General features: G+C 35.2%; 1 protein-coding gene across 4 annotated transcripts in view; it reads left to right on the top strand.

Moving 5' to 3' along the window:
• Positions 1 to 15340, top strand: part of RNGTT (RNA guanylyltransferase and 5'-phosphatase) — a 322597-nt gene that overhangs the window by 8246 nt on the left and 299011 nt on the right. For all 4 annotated transcript variants that reach the window (XM_082473970.1, XM_082473967.1, XM_082473968.1 and 1 more), the window contains exons 2-5: positions 1631 to 1740; positions 4576 to 4679; positions 4771 to 4859; positions 14305 to 14380. In XM_082473970.1, coding sequence (XP_082330096.1) covers positions 1631 to 1740; positions 4576 to 4679; positions 4771 to 4859; positions 14305 to 14380 — 379 coding nt within the window. The remainder of the gene's footprint in view (positions 1 to 1630; positions 1741 to 4575; positions 4680 to 4770; positions 4860 to 14304; positions 14381 to 15340) is intronic.

Genomic DNA, 15340 nt, shown 5'->3' on the forward strand with positions numbered 1-15340 from the left:
AGTGAGAAGGAGAGAGGTCTAGTGGGATGAAACTTCTGATGTACCATATTATTATTTATTATGTTCATTGTTTGTGGTTTATCTTTACCTAATAGAATATAGGCTTCATGAGGGCAGGGATTTTTATCTGTTTGTTTTTTTCTTTTCACTAATATAGTCTGTGCACCTAGAATAATGCCTGGTACATAATAGGCACTTATTAAATATCTGTTAAATAAACTAAATGAAGCATAATAATCTAGGTGAGATGATGGTAGAAGTGGTGAGAAGTGGTCAGATCCTGGATATATTCTGAAGAGAGATCTGATAGGATTTGCTGATGGATTGGGTGTGGGGTGTGTAAGAAAGAGAGGGGTCAAGGATAACGTCAAAGGTTTTGGCCTGAGCTACTAAAAAAATGGTGTTACCATTTGCTGAGATGGCGAAGACCATGAGAGGAGTTTGAAGATTGAGAGCTCAGATTTGGATATCAAGTCTCCGATGTCTTTTAGACATCAAGTAGAGACTAAGTCAGGTAGGCAATTTGATATTTGATTCTAGAGTTAGGGGAGAGGTTTGGCCTGGAGATACACATTTGTCCGTCGTTAGCACACTGATGGCTTTTAAAGCTGTGAGACTAGATGAGACACCAAGGTAGTGAATGTAGTTAGAAAGGAGGTGCAAGGACAGAGCCCTGGGACAAAACATAGACGGGCCAGGGAGATAAAGAGGAGCCAGTAAAGCAGGCTGAGAAGGAGAGGCCAGAGAGAGGGGAGGAAACCAGGAGGGTGTAGTGTCCTGGAAGCCACGTGACAAAAGTGATTCAAGAGCTCCCTCTTGAATTAAAAAATGATCAGTTATTTGAGAACTGAGAGTTGACCATTGGACTTAGCAACATGGAGGTTACTGGTGATCTTGATTGGTTTTGTAGAAAATAAAAATAGAAAAAAATGATCTTTTTATGAATTTTGTTTAAAACCTCTGGACAGATGTTAAGACTTCACTTAGATATTGTTTTAGGTAGATATTTATTCTTACTGATTTTATAATATAAATCAGCTAAAATAGGTGATTTTAAAAGATGACTTCCCCTGTGTTTATATGGTGATTCAGGAAAAAAAAAAGGCCAAAAGTCAGTCAGTCTTGCTGAAATTAGAATCACTGATACATTTGGAGTGTGATTTTGGTTAGTATGCTTCTCAGCATGATCCTTCTCCTGAGATGTAGGATAAGGTTATAAGATGGAGAAAGTTCCAATTTCATATTAAAAAAGTATGATAGGAATTTCAAAGAATTGATTTAACTCACTTCATTATCAGTTTTCTAGTGCTATATCTTTAAAGCTTTTAAGGCAATAACTTTTTAATGTAGTGGTTTAGAACTTAAGAGTCTTTGTGGAAGTTCCATTCATTGGTAATTTTTTCTTTTGCTATTATATTTGATTATCAATTTCTAGAATTTATGTTGTCTTTAAAAGTTCCAAGGCAGTGCCTTTTGAAAATATGGTGTAGGTTGAGAGTATTTCATGAATGCTCTTTTAAATTCCATTTAAAACATTGTAAGAAAGTGATTTTGAGAATTGCTAATTATAGAGTGTTAACCTGGAACATTTTCATTATTGAAAATTATTACCTATCTTCATGTTATTTAGGAAGATTTTTACCTCTGAAGACAATGTTAGGACCAAGATATGACAGTCAAGTTGCTGAAGAAAATCGGTTCCATCCCAGTATGCTTTCAAATTATCTGAAGAGTCTGAAGGTAAGAAACGAAACATTTTTGATGTTGATTTAACATACTTTATCCCTTTCTTGTTCTACAGGTGGCTTTTTATTTTTTAAAAATTTATTTATTTATTTATTTATTTTGGGATGAATTGGGTCTTTGTTGCTGCGCGCAGGCTTTTTCTAGTTGCAGCGAGTGGGGGCTACTCTTCGTTGTGGTGCGTGGGCTTCTCATTGCGGAGCACAGGCTCTAGGCATGCAGGCTTCAGTAGTTGTGGCATACAGGTTCAGTAGTTGTGGATCGCGGGCTCTAGAGCTCAGGCTCAGTAGTTGTGGTGCATGGGCTTAGTTGCTCCGCGGCATGTGGGATCTTCCCGGACCAGGGCTCGAACCCGTGTCCCCTGCCTTGGCAGGCGGATTCTTAACCACTGCGCCACCAGGGAAGCCCCTACAGGTGGCTTTTTAAAATAAAACTTTTATTTTGAAATAATTAACTGACTCAGAGGAAGTTGCAAAAATAGTACATAGAGTTCTATATACAGAACTCTCTATCTCTTCTCTACCGAGATAGAGAACAAGTTAGCAGGTGCCAGCCTACAGGGATGGGGTTGGGAAGAGGGTCTGACGGTAAAGGGGTAGCATGAGGGAGTTCCTTTGTGGAGAAGGAATAGTTCTGTAACTACCACCATGAATCTATACATTAGGTACCGGGAGTTAGGACTTGAATATATGTTTTTAGGGGGCATAATTCAACCCATAACACCAACCATTGTTCTCTTCTATTTTAGACTGTTGGTGGTCTGTTATTGTATGCTCTCTCAGTACATTCAACAAATATTGGTACCCATTATGTGCAAGTCTCTTATTATGGGATGGTAAAGATGCCACTTAGTTTTTGATAACCTGTTACTCATCCCTATTCTCGGTGTAGTTTTGGGTCGTTATTTGTTTATATCTTTTATTTTAGCTTACTTGTAAACTTTTAATTTTTATCTTCATTATTAATATACATTTTGAAAGTCATAGTTAACGTTTATAGAGCATTAGCTATTTCCTAGGCAGAGTGCTAAGAGCTTGGGCTTAGCACTAATTAGCCTGGGTTTGATTTCTGGTTTGCCACTTAAGCTTTTGTGGTCAAGTTACATAATCTCTTCATGTTTTAGTTTTCTCACTTGCAGATAAAGTTAGTGCATTTAAAGCACACAGAATAGTGCTTGGCACAGAGTAAGGACTTCGTTTAAATCTCACAACAACTGTATGAGGTGGATACTATAATTATCCTTATTTCATGGATTGGGAATCTATAAGGAAAAATAATTATGTATATGTAATAATATGTATGAGTATATGTGTATACAGACAGACACATTCACACCCAAACACATTATTCACACAGACACATCACACACACAGACACACATTTACACACATACATATATATGGGCTCAGGGCAGCTAAGTCATACGGTGCAGTTTCTTGGTTTCTAAAGTATTCGTATGTACTTAGAAAATTCATATTTTCTTGCTCATTCCCACTTTTCATTCACTTCTTCTTTTGGACCTGAAGACAAACAAAATGGGTTCTAATTCTAACTAGTGAAAAGCTGTAGTATGGCATCTAAATCTTTGCATTTGGCAATACATATCCTCTGAAGGAATTAAGATCACTGAAGAAGCCTATGTGGGAAGAGAAGAGAAGTAGACCCAGGGGTGCAGATAGTACAAAAAATGCCATCAAAAATACATTTCCTGGGGAAGTGAGAGGGTGTTTGATTGGAAGAGCTGTCTATTATCCATACATGAGCTAAGAAATCTGGAGAAATCCATAGAGCACATTAAGGCAGCTAGTTATATTTTAGAAGTGAACAATTTTGTCTGTTTTGTGATGTATGAAATTTAAATGTTTTTGCCATTCCCCACGCCCCCCATAACAATGGAGTTGAATTATTATGTAGACCAGTCTCCTTTAGGCAAACGCAACAATAGGTACTCAATAAAAGCAGTAACAACAGAAGAGAAAAATAACAGTTTAAAAAGTACAGGTTGTTTCTCTTACCATTCTTCTCAGAGAGTATATACTTCAGAATGAGGTGGAATATGTTTAGATTGACTGTTCTTTTACTTGGCTCAGTTCCAGCGTGCATATCTTTCAAGGCTGAATGTGATTCTGGTTGTTCAAGATCTTTCAAACCTGTGGCCCCCTAACACAAGCCAACTACTTCAGTTACTGCTCACCAGAAGAAATAATGATTTTTGTTCCAATACAGGAAGAAAAACTGGCTGAGGAATGGGAGTAAGTCTTCAGTGAGATGCACAAATACGGCCATGTGTACTGTTCTTTATTGGTTATTTAAGGGATTTACAAGGGAATTTTTACTGTACACACTTTTTGCCCTATGTACTCACTTGAGAATTTAACTGCCTAACATGTGCTGTAGTGATGACTGCTTGGACTGCTGGGTTATTGTGTGCCTGGAGCTTTGGTTGGGGTGTGTTTCAGATAGATGATATCCCTGTTCTAGCTTCTTGTCTAGTAAATCATAGGTGGAGTGACAGATGCAGAAAACTACATCAGTGTTTGCTTTTTTAGGTACACTTTTGTAATGTTGAAGTGGAGTCTGTTTTGCTTATGTTCTTGTTTCATCATTAGTTTGGGGGTTAATTTATTTTATTTAGTGCCTAAGTTCTATGTCTTGAGTAAGACTTGGATAAGTGATACTTTCATTGTTAATAGTTCATTGGCAGAGTGAACCTAAAATCTCCCTTAGTGTAGTTGAATGAACTGCCCTGGAATACTCCCATTTAGTCAGTTTGATTTGGTACAAATTCAGTTACCAGTAAATCTGTCCTTTTTTCTTTCTTTCTTTTTTAAGGTTAAAATGGGCTTGTTGGTGGACCTGACAAATACTTCAAGATTCTATGACAGAAATGACATAGAAAAAGAAGGAATCAAATATATAAAACTTCAGTGTAAAGGGTAAGTCATGTATTAAGATTCCTTAATATTTAAACCTTCTGTTGAAATTTGTAATCTCTTCTTAAAAAAAAAAATGTTTCTGTATTACTAGACATGGCGAGTGCCCTACAACGGAGAATACCGAGACATTTATTCGTCTATGTGAGCGGTTTAATGAAAGAAACCCGCCTGAGCTTATAGGTATGTTTGGCTTCACTTTACCAATGTTGAATATTTTCTTTTGTGATTGGGTTTCCATTTTCTTTTTTACAAGTGAGTTGATATGGAAGTTTTTTTTTCTTTTTTAAGTCATCACCAAGAAGCGTTTACTAAAGTAGTAGACTAACTTCTGTGAACTATAAAATAAATGTATTTTTTTTAAAGAATTTTTTAAATGTTCTTTTTTAAAAATTAAGTTATTTTCTTTGTTCATTATTTTTGGCTGCATTGGGTCTTCGTTGCTGCACGTGGGCTTTCTCTGGTTGCGGCAAGCAGGGGCTACACCTCACTGCGGTGCGTGGGCTTCTCATTGTGGTGGCTTCTCTTGTTGCAGAGCACGGGCTCTAGGCATGCGGCTTCAGTAGTTGTGACACATGGGCTCAGTAGTTGTGGCTCGCGGGCTGTAGAGCGCAGGCTCAGTAGTTGCGGCACATGGGCTTAGTTGCTCCACGGCATGTGGGATCCTCCCGGACCAGGGATCGAACCTGTATCCCCTGCATTGGGCACTGTGCCACTAGGGAAGTCCCAAAATAAATGTATTTTTGTAATTTAAAATTTTTTCATGATAAAGCCCTAATTGCCCCTCTTCAGTTGTACTGTTGGGAAACTGTATCTTAAACTTAAACACTATATGTATATTTATTTTTTATAACTTTGAATTTTATATTGTATGTATCATTCTGAACCTTTCTTTTTTCACTCAGTATTGTGTTTCTGGGAGTGACCCATGGTGATGTATGTAACTGTTGTTTATTTGCTGCTGTGTAGTATTCCATTATATGAATGTATTATAGTTTATCCACTTTCCTGTTGATGGACAGTTCTTTCAGCAGATATTTATTGATTGCTACTCTTTGCTAGGTACAGGCTTTTGGAACAGCTCAGGGAGAAAACAGAAAAAAGGGGGTTGGGGAAGCGGGGGAAGGAAGCCAATAAACATAAATGTAACAAATGAGTAAATTTTCTTGAAATGATTATTACTTAAAGTGATATTTGGGTTATTTTCAGTTCTTTTTGCTATTACGAAAAATGTTGCCAGGAGTGGTCTTCTAGAATTTTTAAGGTTTGTGATTTTTAGTTTTGGTTCTTTGTTCCTTCTGATATTTATATTGGCATATGGTTTGAATTGAGGATCCAATTTAAATGTTTTCTATATAGTCAGTCATTTGTTTCAGCACAGTATGTTGAATAATTTTTTCACCTGATAGTTAGATGCCATAAATTAACTTCTTATATGTACTATTGGAAATTTTTTCCAATTCAGTTTCCTTTTAGTTTTTTTGGTAATATTTAAAAGCTTTTGTTGTTAATATATTTTCTTTTGTGATTTCTTCTTTTTTAAAATTTTAAGCAGCTACTATTTTCCCCATTCAGAGAATTAACTGAAAAATTTTTAGGAATAGTAGGAAAGTTCAGGGGATATATTTGGACACAGATAAATAGGAAAACATCAGCAACTTTCCTGTGAACAAGCAATAACTAGTTAGAAAACATAGAGAATAGTCTCATTAATCTTACTATTAATAATATTGGCTAACATTTATTGAACATTTCTCTCTGCTAGTCACTCTGTAAATCATTTTACAAACATTGTCTCATTTTCTTCTCAATACTATTAGGTAGATGTTATTGTCACCCCCCATTTTATGATAAGAAACTGAGGCTTGGGAAGGTTAAGTGACTTAAGGTCATTCACATAACTAGTAAGGGTTACAGCTTAGATCAGATCCTAAGATAAGATCTAAGGGTTACAGCTTAGATAAGATCCTAAGTAAAGTTTAGAGTTCATACTCTAAACTACTTGTCTTCTGTAAAGTACAAAACACCAAGGAATAAAGTTATTAAGAAATGTAGGAGTTCTTAATTAAGAAAATTTCACTTATATGTTAAAAGACTTGAAGAAATGGAGATTCATTGTTTCCAAATTAATTTCCAGTTTTTAATGTAATTCCAAGCAAAATCCCAATGAGACTTTGGAAAAAATACTCTGAAGTTAATTTCTATTTGTAAAGTCCACTGCCTCCATTAAGTCAGTATTTACTGAGCACAGAAAACAATTGTTTGGCAAATCAGACAGGTGAAATTATGAGCAAGAAAATTTTGAAAGACAAAAGTAACAAGAGGATTTTCCTTACGAGTTATCCAAGTGTATGGTAAAGCAATGGAAACTACAGTGGTTTCCTAGTGGTAGAGATGTTTTTCACATCAGAGAGGGAAGGTGTGATTATTCAATAAATGGTTATGAGACAATTAGCCAACTGTATAATAAAATATATTTTAGATGGATCAGATATTTCTGAAAGGACCCATAATAATATAGGAGAAATATAGGTCAGTACTTATTTAACTCTGAGGTAAGAAAGGGTATTCCAAGTTTCTCATCAAAGGCAGAATCCATAAACAGGTATTTTTTAAGCCGTGTTCCTGGACCGCCTGCATCGGAATCACCTGAGGATGCTTATTAGAAGTGCGTGCTTTAGGGCCCCGTACTGGACTTGTATGATCAAAACCTCTGGAATGAAGCCTAGGGATCTAATTGTTTTTAAAACAAGGGTCTTAGGTGATTTTTATGTACACTTAAATTTGAAAACTGCCGTCAAAAATTAAAATGTCTATTAATGGTAATAGTAACAGCTGGAATTAATGAATGCATATTATTTGCCTGGCAGAGTTGGTGGGAAACTCTGAGTGAATGAATGAAGGAATGAATGAATGTAATCCTCATAACAACTCTGTGTAGTATGTGGCAGTATCCGTATAGTATGTGGCAGTATCTGTATTTTACAGATAAGAAAACTGAATCTCAGAGAAATTAAGTATAGTTTTTCCATGGTAACACATCTGATAAGTGGTTAAGCCAGGTTTGTAATCCGGTTTCTTACTTCAAAGTCCAAATCTCTAATTACTTGCTACACTGGTTTCTAGAGTGACCACATAAAAATGAAAAATAAATTCTGTGTTATAAAACACAACAGAAACATAGCAAAAAGATATTTGACAAATTGGGAGCAATATTTGAAGCATATATGACAGATAAAAGTTAATATTCTTATATACAAAAAGATTTTATAATCCAACAGGCAAAAGAGGCATTCCTCCATAGAAAAATATGGAAAACAATGAAAATGAAATTTATAAGAAATGAATTACAAATAGCCAAGAAACGTGAAAAAAATTTTCATTCTCACTTGTTAACAAGAGATACAAATTAAAATATATGTCGTTACCTTCCCCCATCAAATTGGCAAAGATTAAAAACGAATCATAATGTCAAGCTTTGGATAAAGTGGATGTACTTATACATTATTAATTTGAGTGTTAATTGGTACACCCTCCCTGGAGGGCCAATTTGGTGATATTTCTCAAGATCCTTAAAAGTGTTCACACACTTTGACTTGTCAAGACCACATTTAAGAATTTATTTAAAGGAAGTAGTCAGAGATGGGCATAAAGATTTATGAGGAAGAAATTTAATCACATCTTCATTTGTAATTAAAAAACTGGAAACAGCTTACACCTCTGATAGAAGCAGATCATTTATATTGTACAGTATGCAATTTATTTAACAGAAGAACAATAATATGGGACTATATGACATGGTATTGTGATATGTATATGTGTATATATTTACACATTCACATGAATATATGTAACAAATACACACATATTTAGGATACAACTAGAACATGTACAGCCTAAAATAGCATTGAGGCCTTTATTTGAACAATTAAAAACAACTTTTTTCATTCGAGAGAAGCCATTGTAGGGGTAAAGAAGAAGAATTCAAGAAGAACTTCAAGAACACTTAACATCTGGAATCAGATATCCTGATTTCAGGAAGATTAATACTCCCAAGTCAACCCTTGTTATAAATTGTCCAGTTGTATTCTTAGAAGAACTGATGGGGAAATTTTCTAAATTGAGTGTTTTATGGGTTATTAAAAAAAATTATAGAACTGTGCTACAATACATTATATGTTACTATATATTATTTGTTTTATATCACTGGTAGGGGTTCTCTTCATGAGGATTGAAGTGGAAACATTTGCTTTGGGCCTGTCCAGTTTTGGAGCATTGTAGTGGCAATTATTTATTGTAATACTCTGAAGACAACAACAGAAACTGGTCTTATAGCTGGTTGCTGGTAACACCTTTTCAAACAAAAAGAATAAAGAATCAAGTTTGTGTTCTTAGGATCAGAAAATACTGGTCTGCTTTTACAATATTTTAATTGTGTTTTAGTATCAGAGATGGAATTTTCATCAGCCTTGCACACATTCTTGCTGAAGCATACTTGTGATCAACAGTAGATATTTGTGACATGACAAAAGTTAGACTCAGATTTATTTTCAAAGCTACTCTTTTTTTAAATCATCATTTTACTGTCAGTTCATGCAGTTAGCCTGGTTGTGGGATAATACTGTAGACTTAGTGGAAATGAAAAGTTATTGAAACACAGAAGCCTCTGATGTTTAGGAAGAACTACAGCTTCGTAATCCCTTATCTGAAACCCTTGGGGGTCATATGTTTCCAATTCTTACCATATGTTACCTCCCCTGGAGATAGTACCCCCTAATTTTCCTTTATTGTAGAAATTTTCAGTCATACCAAAAATAAGGAGAATAGTGAAATGACACCTCATGTATCCATCATTCAGCTTCAGTAATTATCATTTTGCTGTTTTTTTTTTTTTTCATTTTTCCTCTCCTCCCCCTGACAGATTTTTTTCTGAGTATTTTAAAGCAGATCACAGATACCATGTCATTTCACTTAAAGTGTTTCAGTATGCATCTCTAACTGATAGGATTTTTGGTTTTTATATAATCACCATGCAATTGTACCAAACAGAATAATGAGAAATTCCTTAAGGTCATCTAAAGCCTAGTCCATTTTCAGGTTTCCTCAATTATAGAAAAAATGCCTTTTTAAGTTAGATTTTCAAACCAGTTTCCAATAGTGTCCACATGTTGCATTTTGTTGTTATGTCTCTTAAATGTCTCTGATTCGCTCTCTTTTTTAATGCTATCAGTTTGCTGGAGAAACCACGTCATTTGTCCTATAAAATATTCCATTATCTGGGTCTACCTGAGTGCTTCCTCATAGTATTAGTTAACTTTTTCCTTTGTCTTCTGTATGTCCTGTAAACTGGTAGTTAAATCGAGAGGCATACTTATATATTTTGGCAAGCATACTTCATAGTTGGCGTTGTATGGTTCCTTTCACACCACATCAGGAAGCACATAATATCTGGTGGTCCCGCTTTTAAGGGTACGAAGATGATTAAGTGGGCTCTGGTGGCACCATCTTGTGTCCTCTGTTACAGACTTTTTCATCTGTCTTTTACCTAATGATTTTATTATCCATTGATGGTTGTTGCCTTCATCCAGTATTTCATTAGGGGTTGAAAAACAGTGATTTTTTTCTGATTCTCTCTCATTTCTTCATGGATTAGCTGGAATTCTTCTTTAGTAAAGAACTGTTCTCAACAATTTGATTATCCTGAAATGCAGTTTGTAATGGAAAGGCAAGTTAAGCATCTGATTCTCTTATTTCTTAATTTCCAGAATAATGAATTGGTATCTTACCAATCTCCAGTGGTGACTGATTACTTTTTTTTCTTGGAGTATCTGTATGAACTCATGAATTTTTATATAGTTGATGTATTTAAATCAGTTGCAGTCAATATTTATTCTTATGCTCAAATTGCTCCATCCTAGGCCAATGGGAGCCCCTTCAAGTTGATTTCTGTATCCTTTTGATAGCACCCTATCAGTCTTTGATGGTTTCCTTGTTTTCTGGTACAACGTGTTTTCCAGACCTGGAACCAGTTTTTTCTCTAAGGAGCCTGGTTCCTTTAAGTGGAAAATAGTATTAGAGATACTCTGGGTGTAGAGAGCATTTCTGCAGTTAAATGTGTGAATATTCATTCACACAAAGTGAGAAAAATAGACTATAAATAACATCATATCAGTTCAGGTCAGGTATTGTCCCCAAATAATCTACCGAAAATCTTAACTTTTTTAGAGCTTCTTTGAAATTATGATTACAAATAAGATATTATGGAGCTATAGTGCATTTGTTTGCATGTACAGAAATAACTTGAGGATAAGAATTTTGTGGACTGGAGAAATAAAAAAGTCTGTTTTGTGTTAAAAAAGAAATGGCTGATTTCTTGGTAAATGGTGGACTGCGTATAATAGATATGTAGCTTAACTAATGCCTCTAATTACTTTAGGTGTTTCTAGTTATAAATACATGGGCCAGATTTGTGAATATATATTTTCATGAGTAGCACACGTGTATTTTGGTAAAAAACATTTCTTTTGATTAAATAAAAATATTTAAAATAACTTGGCACGTAATAAGTTCTTTTTTTAAATTAGTTGATTGTTTTATTTTTGGCTGTGTTGGGTCTTTGTTGCTGCGCGTGGGCTTTCTCTAATTGCGGAGAGCAGGGGCGACTCTTCGTTGTGGTGTGCGGGCTTCTCATTGCAGTGGCTTCTCTTGTGGAACATGGGCTCTAGGTGCTTGGGCTTCAGTAGTTGTGGCTCGCGGGCTCAGTAGTTGTGGCCCATTGTATATTCTTGCCTCCTTTATCAAAGATCAGGTGACCATATGGGCATGGGTTTATCCCTGGGTTTTCTATCCTGATCTGTTGATCTATATTTCTGTTTTTGTGCCAGTACCATACTGCCTTGATTACCGTAGCTTTGTAGTATAGTCTGAAGTCAGGGAGCCTGATTCCTCCAGCTCCGTTTTACTTTCTCAAGATTGCTTTGGCTATTCAGGGTCTTTTGTGTTTCCATACAAATTGTGAAATTTTTTGTTCTAGTTCTGTGAAAAATGCCATTGGTAGTTTGAGAGGGATTGCATTGAATCTGTAGATTGCTTTGGGTAGTATAGTCATTTTCACAATGTTGATTCTTCCAATCCAAAAACATGGTGTATCTCTCCATTTCTTTGTATCCTCTTTAATTTCTTTCATCAGTGTCTTATAGTTTTCTGCATACAGGTCTTTTGTCTCCTTAGGTAGGTTTATTCCTAGGTATTTTATTCTTTTTCTTGCAATGGTAAATGGGAGTGTTTCCCTAATTTCTCTTTGAGATTTTTCATTTTTAGTGTATAGGAATGCAAGTGATTTCTGTGCATTAATTTTGTATCCTGCCACTTTACCAAATTCATTGATTAACTCTAGTCATTTTCTGGTAGCATCTTTAGGATTCTCTGCATATTATAGTATCATGTCATCTGCAAACAGTGACAGCTTTACTTCTTCTTTTCCAGTTTGGATTCCTTTTATTTCTTTTTCTTCTCTGATTGCTGTGGCTGAGACTTCCAAAACTATGTTGAATAATGAGCACTGGTACTTTCTTAAATTGCATATCATTGCATGACTTAATCACTTAATTGGCAATTATTCTTACATTTCCTATTCATAAAAATATTTAGTTAATCTTGCTAGAGTAAAAATTAGATGCAAAAATAGTAGTGGTGTAGATGAGAAACATTTTAAGAGTATTTGTTGCTTAAATTGGTCTCAAATATAAAGCAGAAAGGAAATTTACATGTTGGGTTAAGATTTAAGTTGAATAAAAAAGTCTATTTACAGCTGACATCTTTGTGTAACTTTTGAGGCACGTTTTCTTAACAAAGCACTGGAGATGATGAATTTATGGAGTTTCATGATTATAGCAATTATTTCTGAGGGGTAACTTTTTCTGTTCAAGGCTGATCTCTTTATTTTTTATCTCTTTTCAGAAACTTCATTTCAGTTATATCATTGTTCTCTATTTCAGTCTCTGTGATTTAACCAGGTCCTTCTCAGCCTGTAAATATACCCAAGCCTCTTATATTAAAATATTACCCCTCCCTCCAAAAAAACCCCACGCCTTTCTGTTTTATATTCCCCTTCTCCTTCCCAGTCAACTTTCCAAAAGATTGATACTTGAATCCATTTATTTTCATTCACATCTCTGCGATCTGGAGTCCTCACTCTGCAGTCTTAAACAAATAGTGACTTTCAGTTCTAATCATTTTGTGACATTTAAACAGTTGAACACTCCTGTCTTGGAACTTCCTCTTTTCCTGGTAAACATGACCCAGTGTTCATGCTCTCTTTGTTTTCTTGACCCCATGATTGTTCATTCTTAGTCTTTTTTTATGCCCTTCCATCCGCCAACTTATTCTTGAAAGTTTAGTTTTCCTCAGATTCCATCCTTAATTATCTTCTCTTGTTCTGTTGATACTCACCCATTCTCAGTGATTTTGCCTACACCACAGACTGCTTCTGTAGTGACTACATGCTGATTATTCTTGAATCCACAACTCCAGCTAGATCTCTCTGTGAAGCTCTTTACCCTTATTTCCAAATATTTGTAAGTCTCATAAGAACGTTAAACTCAGCATGTCCAGCTGTACTCATTGCCTTGCCCAAAAGACTGATGTAAACTCCTGTACTTCCTTACCTGGTAAACGGGGCCATTGCCCAAATAGTCACCCAAGTCAGAAACCAAACTCTCAGTGTTGACAGTTATTCACCCCTCAGATTGCACATTCTACCTTAAATGTTTCTTCCACCTACCTCTCCCTGTTATTCCCATCACCATGACCCTTGTCATTCAGATCCTTATCTCACATATAAATTACTGGGATGGCTTCCTTAGTAGTTTTCTTGCTTCATTGATGCTCCGTCTCTACTTTACGTTGAGCTGCCATTGAAGTGGGTTTTCTACAGCGTGGTCATTTAATAATGTACACCAAGCTGTTTTTATTACTTTTTCAAAGTAGTTAAAATGACTTGAAAATGCAGTCAGTTTTAGAATTTATGAAACTCATTTGCAGCTTTTCAGAATATAGAGGCCAGGACCACACTGATCTTGAATATGTCCTAAAAAAAAGCTTAACAAAAATAAATGTCTTTTTCTCAGCAGGTTTTTCTTCTAAAAGTTCATTTTGGAAGATTACAAGCTAATGTAAAGATACAGTCAGTTGGTTTCTAGAGAACTTTGTTTTTATTTTACTGTGTATCCATCAGTTTGTTATTTTCCGTATCCAGTGAAGTGTCCCGCATGTATGTGTGCATGCGTGCGTGTGTGTGCGTGTGCCTATGTTCTTTAGAGTTGTGTGTTTGATGAAATACCTCCTTTTTTAAAATGCTTGGAATCTTAGTTTTAAGATAAAACTTCAGACCTTAGAAACAGTTGTAACTAATAAATCAGTATATGTTACATTTAAACTTATAGCTGTGCTATAAGTTATTTTCTAAGCAATTTAAGCTGACAGGTTTAATAGTTATAAAAGAAGGCCAAGCTTTAAAAATGTAGTTATTTTATAAAATGATTGAAATGTTTTGATTGCAGGTTGGGGTTTTAAAGTAAAACATAGCCTCTAAAGTGATTTATTAAATCAAAATTGTTTTATTTTCTAGGTGTTCATTGTACCCATGGTTTCAATCGCACTGGTTTCCTCATATGTGCCTTCTTGGTGGAGAAAATGGATTGGAGGTATTTGTTTCTTGTTATAATGGAAGAAGACATATTTAGTAATTGATAAAAATTTTTTATTGATTTTTCAATTTTAGCATTTTATATTGCCAGGTTTTTGGTGAAGTCATGAGTAATATGATTGATTCAAGTGGTTTTCATTTGAGATTTGGTTAATCTTTCGAACACCATTCATTACCTGGTGTTTTCTACTAAGTAGCACTTTGAGTGCTTATGGATCCCGTATACTATGCATTTTCTTTTCCAGATTTTTTTTCACGTTTTACAGAATTATCAGAGACAAGTTCTCCCAATATTTTGTGTATGTTTTCACCTTGGAGGTTACTATTGTTTTTCTTTTCATTTTTAATAGTACCTTTTAAAAATACCTATTGAGTACTAGGAAAAACTTAAATGCTATACAGAAAACGTATTTTTGGGGACAGAGTTACTCTGTTTAAACCAATAAGCATGTCTTTATGAGCAGCTGTTATTTGTAAAGTGTCTTTTTAGATTCTGAGAGATTAGAGAATGGGATATTACTAACTGAATTTCCTCATTTACTTTGAAGGTCTTTACTTTTGTTTACAAAGCCTTTCACGCAGTAGATCCTTCTCTGAATATAATCAGCTGAAGTACACATGTGATTGTATATTTTCCTGCTCATTCATCCTTGGGGGTTCTCTACTGCATGCACTTCTAGCTCTTCCTTTTTGGCCTTTCAGATGCTCTACACAGTAATGCTACACGATACAGACTCCTATGTCAGACTCAGCCTATGCTTAGCCTCTCTCTGATGACCAGTACTCTTAATGCCTGGGTGTGTTGAAAGTTCCTGAAAAACCAGCATGCTTGTACTTTCTTTTCATATTGCTATTCACATTTCTTTGATGTTTCGCTGAGAGTCAGACCTCAAACTTCAAGGGTTTACTTAAATTCCTTACAGACTCTACCCGGTCTCGTCTATACACTCATTGCAGT

This window comes from Balaenoptera physalus (assembly GCF_965194825.1).
Source record: "Balaenoptera physalus genome assembly, chromosome: 9".
NCBI lineage: Eukaryota > Metazoa > Chordata > Mammalia > Artiodactyla > Balaenopteridae > Balaenoptera > Balaenoptera physalus.